The 6597-nt window shown below is 57.1% G+C and overlaps 1 protein-coding gene across 2 annotated transcripts in view; it reads right to left on the bottom strand.

Moving 5' to 3' along the window:
• Positions 1-4352: 4352 nt before the first annotated feature.
• The window catches only part of WNT4 (Wnt family member 4), a 27207-nt gene continuing 24962 nt past the window's right edge, over positions 4353-6597 (bottom strand). Inside the window, exons 3-5 of one of the 2 annotated variants that reach the window (XM_007459205.1) lie at positions 5878-6009; positions 5639-5781; positions 4353-4924 (exon numbers count right to left, since the gene is read on the bottom strand). In XM_007459205.1, coding sequence (XP_007459267.1) covers positions 4457-4924; positions 5639-5781; positions 5878-6009 — 743 coding nt within the window. In that variant the 3' untranslated portion in view covers positions 4353-4456. The remainder of the gene's footprint in view (positions 4925-5638; positions 5782-5877; positions 6010-6597) is intronic. The other variant, XM_007459206.1, reaches the window with a different exon arrangement.

Raw genomic sequence — 6597 nt, 5'->3', positions numbered from 1 at the left:
TCTGGTCCCTCAGCACCTTCCTCTCTTCCTTCTGGTATCTTTCTGTTTCTGTGTCTGCCCTCCCACCCGCTGCCTTTTCCTCACTCAGCCTTTCTCAGCCCCTGTCAGTTGCCCAGAACCCTCCCTATACTTCCTTCTACCCTTCACTTTCCTGTGTTCTCTGGCCCTTTCTTGGCCCAAGATCCACTTTAAACCCTGCCTCTGGTCTCCCCAAGACTTCCTCGGAGTACTGGCTATCACGAAGGAGCTGAGAAGGAGGTCCACTTTATTATCACACGGTTTCACAACCTTCTCAGAAACCTTCAGGCCTGAGTCTGAGGGCATTGTCAAGGATGGATCTGGACACAGCCTCTCTGCGAGCAGACCTGGCCTGGGAGCCCTGGAAACCTTCCACCCTCACAGGCGGAGCCCCTGGGCCCCACTGCATAAGCTTCCCACAGCTCCGACACACCCACCTCTACTTCTGACTATGGCCTCCTTTACCCCCACTCCCTGTCCTAGTCCTGCCTCTCACCCACATTGGAGCCTGGATTCAGCCTCTCCTGTTGGTGCCCAGGGGCAGCTTTGCCATTGCTTTGCTCCCTGGGTACCCCGATCCCTTGGATTCTCAGTTTCCTGCCTGGATATCTCTGCCCTGAGACATCCACCTGCTTCTGATCTCTGGGATGGGGCCAAAGTAGGACCACAGTCTTGGGGCACACCTGCCTTCAGCCCCTAACCTATCCCACACTGTCTGCTTTCCTCCTCGTCTCATCCTCCCTCGGATCCCCTCAATCTTAGAGCTCCCATAACTGCCCACTGCATTCCTGAAAAGGGAATAATAATATTTATAGTAATAGCTGCCATTTGTTGAGCCTCACACGTTTCATTTAGCATCCCCAAGAAATAGATTCTATTATTATTTAACCCCAACTTATGAATGAAGTTGGGGCAGGGGGAGCAGCCCCATATTTACAAATGAAGAAAATGAGTTCCAGAGAGGGACAGAGAGTTGTTCAAGGTTCCATATGGTGAAGAAGTGGCAGTGCTGGGGTTCCAACCCAGGGCAGTTAGATTGCAAGGCCTAGGACCTTTTCCCAGTTCCGGAAGATGGTTGGGCACGGACATCCCCACCTCTTTGCTCTACCATCTTGGATCCTCTATATCACCAGTCTCTTTCTCTCTGCGTTTGACCCTGATTTGCGGACGTGTCCTTTTCTATCCTCCCATACTCTAGACCCCCTCCCCTCCCCAGTGCTTCACAAATTTGTGTGTACCACTGCTATCCTGAAAGCACTTTGCTTTGGCCCTTTTATACCCCATTAAATTTTTGGAAAGCCAAGCACATGGTAGCCTAACTGTTCCCAGGCTGGTGTGGGTTGACTGCAGTAGGGGCGGCGTGTGGGTGTGGGACCATGGCCCCCTTGGTAAGGCTGAGGACTTCATTCCACTAGACTGAGGTTCCTGAGAAGCCACTTTGGGTCTCCCCAGCAGCTGTGACTTGAGTTATATGGAGTTTTCCATCCAGACTCATTCTGACTGGGCTCCAATCTTGGAGTTTACTTTTAGTCACAGGCCTTGAATCCTTGTGTCCTTGGGCAGGAACTAAATTCTTTTCTGTTTGTCCCCCACTTCCTCAACCGACATCCACTTTACCACACCCTCCTCTGTCATCGTATCTGTCCCTCCTTTCCAAATCAATGCCCAGGAAGGGTTCTGAGACCTTGGATTAGGCCAAGGTTTGAACAGCTGATCATGGCTCAGTGAAATGTGGATACAGCTCCTGGGCGTTAAAGGTGAATTCAAACTAGATATTCAGAAGGAGAGGGGTCAAAGGGTGTCCCCATTTCTAGAGTTTGATAATGTTTATCTGCTTTTCCCATGTCCTTCCCCTCTTCTACAAAAAAGTCACTGCCACAACTGCAAGATAAAGAAATAATCATTTTATCGTGCACCAGACTATTTCATGGGGATGTCACAAAGGCAAGGAGCCTAGTATAAAAATCGGGACGAGGTGGGGGCAGCAGAGGGGGTAGCAGCATCCAGAGCTGGGGCTTGTCCAGCCCTAGGCCTCCGAGGGCACCTTTGCCTTGCGGTAAGACTAGTGGAGAGGGTTTCGGGCAGGGCTTGAACCCTCTGGCCAGCTTCCAGGATGCGTGGCTATGTCAGTCCTGTGCTGGTTCCTCTTTAAACTGTTCTGCTGGACAGTTTAGAGCTGGGTGTGTCCAAGGAAGCTCCGTTTTCCTGCAGCTGTGGATCCCTTTGGCCTTTGGGGTGCTGGTGGCAGTGGTGGTAGGGCTGGGCAGAGGTTCCTAGAATCTAGTCTGCTTCACCGAGGCTACACCCTTCAGAACGCCGGGAGGATCAGCTTTGAGGAGCCCCCTGGTAGGTGGAAAGGTGAGGCCTATGAATAAGCGCAGATCCTTTCTCTTCTCCCTGGGGCAGTGCCCATCATACCAGCATCCAGCCGGAATCTACTAGTGCCCTGGCTCTGGGGACAGGACTTAGGGGTGGGGGAGGGGTCTCCACTGCTTCCTTTGTGTGGGTCGGGCCTCTGCCAGTGAGGGATAGTATTTTGCCTGGCTCTGAGCAGACAGCTGAACAGAGCCCGCCAGAGGAGCAGTGAGCCCAGCTGGGCAGCTGTGGGGACACAGTCGGCTCAGCTTTCATCCACATCAGAGCCTGCCTGCCCCAAGATTATCCCCACATTTGAATGTGGGTCCAGCCTCTCACTTGGTTTTGGCCTTCTTCTTGGATGGACATGAGCAGAGAGCTTGGCTGGGGGCCGAGGGTGTTGACCCTGTCTCCGTGAGGGAGCCAACACCAGGAGGCACAGACCGCAAGGCCTAGAGGAGAGCGTCTACAGGCTGGAGCCCGTGTTCTGGATCTGGGACCTTGAATTCAGACGCTGAACCCTGGAGCCATTGGAGTCTGAGAACCTGGAGCCTGGAGCTTAAGACCTCAAACCAGGAGCTGAAAGCCCCAGTGTGGGTGCAGCCTGGAGAGAGGGCTGAGAGTGAGGTCCATTGGTGGTTGGGAGCCCGCCTGAGAAGCGGCTGGGTCAGGCCAGGGCTTGCTGTGTGCAGGTCCTGCGCACAGAAGTTTGGGCTGGGCTCCTGATGGTTTGGCTGGTGCACAGGGCCAGGCCCGGGCTGCTGGTGCTGGCTCTGGGGGGCTCTGTTTCAGTATCCTCGGTACCCTCCGCTGCTGAGACCTCACTTCGTCAGCCTTCCCACTGTCCACCTCTTCCCTCAGAGCCTGCTCTGCCCTCCCTTGGGAACCAAGTGGGCTCTGGCTCAGCCTGTGGTCTGTGGCTCCTGCTGCTTCCCAGCCCCTTTTCCTCCAGCCAGAGCCCCATCCCTGAGGCTCAGACCCAGGGGGACCTACAGTTTCTGGGCCTCTGGGTACAGGAGTCCAGGAGGAGCCTTTGCTGGGGGGCTCTTCTGGCTCTGCTTCTGCCTCTACTGGCTCTGGGACCCAGCTGAGCCTTGCCCTTTCTCCTGTAAAATGGGCGCAAGCATGCATCCCTGTCTTGTTGGCCTCCCAGGATTGCTGTGGTCATCCAGTGAGATGGCCCAGTACAGGGCCTAGAACGGTATTTGCTCAATAGATTCGGTTAAGGGAGTGAAATAAAAGTTGGGAGATGGCTTTTTCACGTGGCCCTCTCCTGTGTGCATGTGGCGTTTCCATTCTTAGTTTCATAGAGGAGCAGCACCGTGGAGCGACGCTCACGGCGTCACTGTGAAGGCCCAGCTGGGGTCTCTGATCCAGGACGCAGCCGTATTCCTGCCTGGGAGGGACCAGGGAGTGAGGGTCCCCCTCTCTGAGGGGACGCCTGGCCGCTGGGCTAGGGGTGGGGGCACTGCAGCCTTCACTGGCTCTCGCCTCATCTGCTGTTCTTGCCTGGAGGGTTCCACAGAGATTGAACCTCCGGCTGCTCATGGAGGCCTGAAATTAACCTTCTGCCCTGGACCTGCTGTCTGCCTATTCCTTTTCCATGGGGCTTGAGAGACAAAGCTACCAGGCTGAAGCTGCCCGGGGTCCATGTGTGAGTGTGGGGTGCAACTGCCTTCAAGATGGCACCATTCCCCTGCCATAGGGCTGCCCCTTTCCCTAGATGGCAGGGTCAGTAGGCATGTGGCTGCAACACTTCGTTATCCACCTTAAGTCTGAAAGTGGAAAAACAGGTACAGATAACAAGTGAGTGGTCAGCAGTGGCCACATGTGGGCAGCCAGAGGCATGAGCAAAGTCCCTTTGGTCAGTGGCAGCCACAAAGGCCCAGGCTTCAGGGAGGCCCCAGTTGGTGCCCTTGGGGTCGCCTGCCTGGTTCCGGCAATAAATAACATGAGGACCCAAAAACCAAACCAAAACAAAAAATACAACCAGTATCTTTTGGGGTGGGTGGTGTGGGACTGTTTAAATTATCGGCCTTCCCTGGGCCACTAGGTGGTTGCTGGGCACAGGGCTGGGCGGCGGTCACCGGCACGTGTGCAGCTCCACGAGCCGCTGGCACTGCCGGCACTTGACGAAGCAGCACCAGTGGAATTTGCAGCTGCAGCGCTCGGCCAGCTCTACCTGTGCTGTGTGGAAGCCGCGGCCGCAGCACAGCAGCTCACAGCCGTCGATGGCCTTGGACGTCTTGTTGCACGTGCGGCCCCTCGTGCCCAGCACGCCGCTGCGCATGTCCTGCTCGCAGAAGTCCGGGCTGGGCTCCAGGTACACCAGGTCCTCATCTGTGTGTGGCTTGAACTGCGCATTGCGTGGCACCAGCGCCCTGGAGGAGCCCACACGGCGTGGCTCCACCTCCGTGGCGCCGTCAAACTTCTCCTTCAGCGCGTGGCCCACCTGGCGGAAGGGCGGCACGGCTCGCCAGCACGTCTTTACCTCGCAGGAGCCCGACACCCCATGGCACTTGCACTCCACCCGCATGTGAGTCAGGATAGCCTGTGGGGGGCGGGGAGGGGAGAGGGGCCATCAGGAGATGTCAGGGGAGGCCGGGGAGGGGCTGCTGGGAGGCGGATGAGCGGGGGCAGGGACGGGGGCATGGCGCAGAATTGGAGAAAGATGTACGGTCATGCTTCCTCTGTATTAAGCTCCTGCTGTATGCCACGGTGGGCTGGTAAGCTCGTTGGGAACAAAGATACTGTCCTTGCCCTTGGGGCACCCGGAGTTGATTGAGGAGAGACATGTTAAAGGGCAGTGTCATACGAAACAGTGAAAAGTGACGTGTTGGGGAAGAAGATGGCTGCATTGAACCTGCACAGGAACCTTGAACAGTAGGTACTGAGATAGCAGATGGTATTGTAGTTAAGCACACGGTCTTCGCAGTGACACGGAGAAATCCTAACCCTGCTACTTATTAGGGGTGTGTGCGTGACAAAGAGGGATGGAGACACACCTGTGTGCACATATATGTGTGGGTGGGGGCGTGTTGGGGGACGTGTGTGCTACACTGGGGGCCGCTCACACTGTTCTGTGACGCCCGCTTACCTGTCCGCTCCCTCCCCGTGCCCCCCACCCCATAGGACGTGCCTGGTACCGGCCAGAGCCCAACAAGTGTTTTCTGAGGGGCAGGTGGGTGGGGGAGAGCGTCTGGGGACATTGCCGAGCCCGCCCTTTCCCGGCCGGCCGTGAGGGTGCTGGGGCTGCATGCACTACCTTCCTGCCGGCCTCGTTGTTGTGGAGGTTCATGAGGGCCCGGCTGGACGAGGCCCCCTTGCTCCTTTCCCGCACGTCCACAAATGACTGTGAGAAGGCCACGCCATAGGCGATGTTGTCCGAGCATCCCGACCACTGGAAGCCTGGGTGGGGTGGGCATGCGGGGTCCGCGGGTGAGTGAGGGCCTGGGCCCCGGCCCCTGCCCTGCCACGCATGCCCTCCCCACTGCCCGCACTTACCCTGTGGGCTGACCCCGTGTACCGTCCGGTCACAGCCGCACTTTTCCAGCTCCCCACTGCTGCACGCCCGCGTCACCGCAAAGGCCACACCTGCCGAAGAGATGGCGTACACGAAGGCCGCCTCCCGAGTCCCTGTGGGAGGGAGGCAGAGGGAGGGCAGGGCTGGATCCCAGTGCTCCTCCCGGCACCCTCCTTTTTAGAGGAGAGGCGTAGATGGGACTCCTGAACGACGGAGGCCCAGGGAGAGAGCAAGGCAGGCTGACTCCCGTGGGGCAGGAGTCACGCCGAGCTGGCGCTTATTCTTACCCACCAATGGCCAACATACTTACACACGCCGGACACTGCCCTGCGGTCTTCTCTTGTGCTGGTCATTTATCCTCCCCGCACCCGTCAGGTGAGTATAATTATTATCCCCGCTTTCAGAGGGATTAGCCAACTTGTCCCAGGCCACACAGCATGTGGTTGAGCAGCCAGATGGTCCAGCTTCAGTGCTCTGAGCACCGTCAGTTACTGTTCTCACAACCTCTCCGGGAGGTTAGTGATGTTAACATCATTTTATGAGAGAGAAGACAGGCATGGGAGAAGTGAATTAACTTACCAAGCCTACAGAAGTAGCAGGCTGGCCTGTCAACCCAGCTCTTTTTGTGCCTATTCCCCAGCTGGCCCCTATAGGCTCTGATGGGGTCCCCCGCCCGAGGAACCTGCCCCAGCCCTTCCTGC

The sequence above is a fragment of the Lipotes vexillifer genome, unplaced genomic scaffold, assembly GCF_000442215.2.
Source record: "Lipotes vexillifer unplaced genomic scaffold, Lipotes_vexillifer_v1.1 scaffold496, whole genome shotgun sequence".
Classification (NCBI taxonomy): Eukaryota; Metazoa; Chordata; class Mammalia; order Artiodactyla; family Lipotidae; genus Lipotes; species Lipotes vexillifer.
The sequence above is the reverse complement of the archived record's forward strand: the minus strand, read 5'-3'. Positions and strand labels throughout refer to the sequence as shown.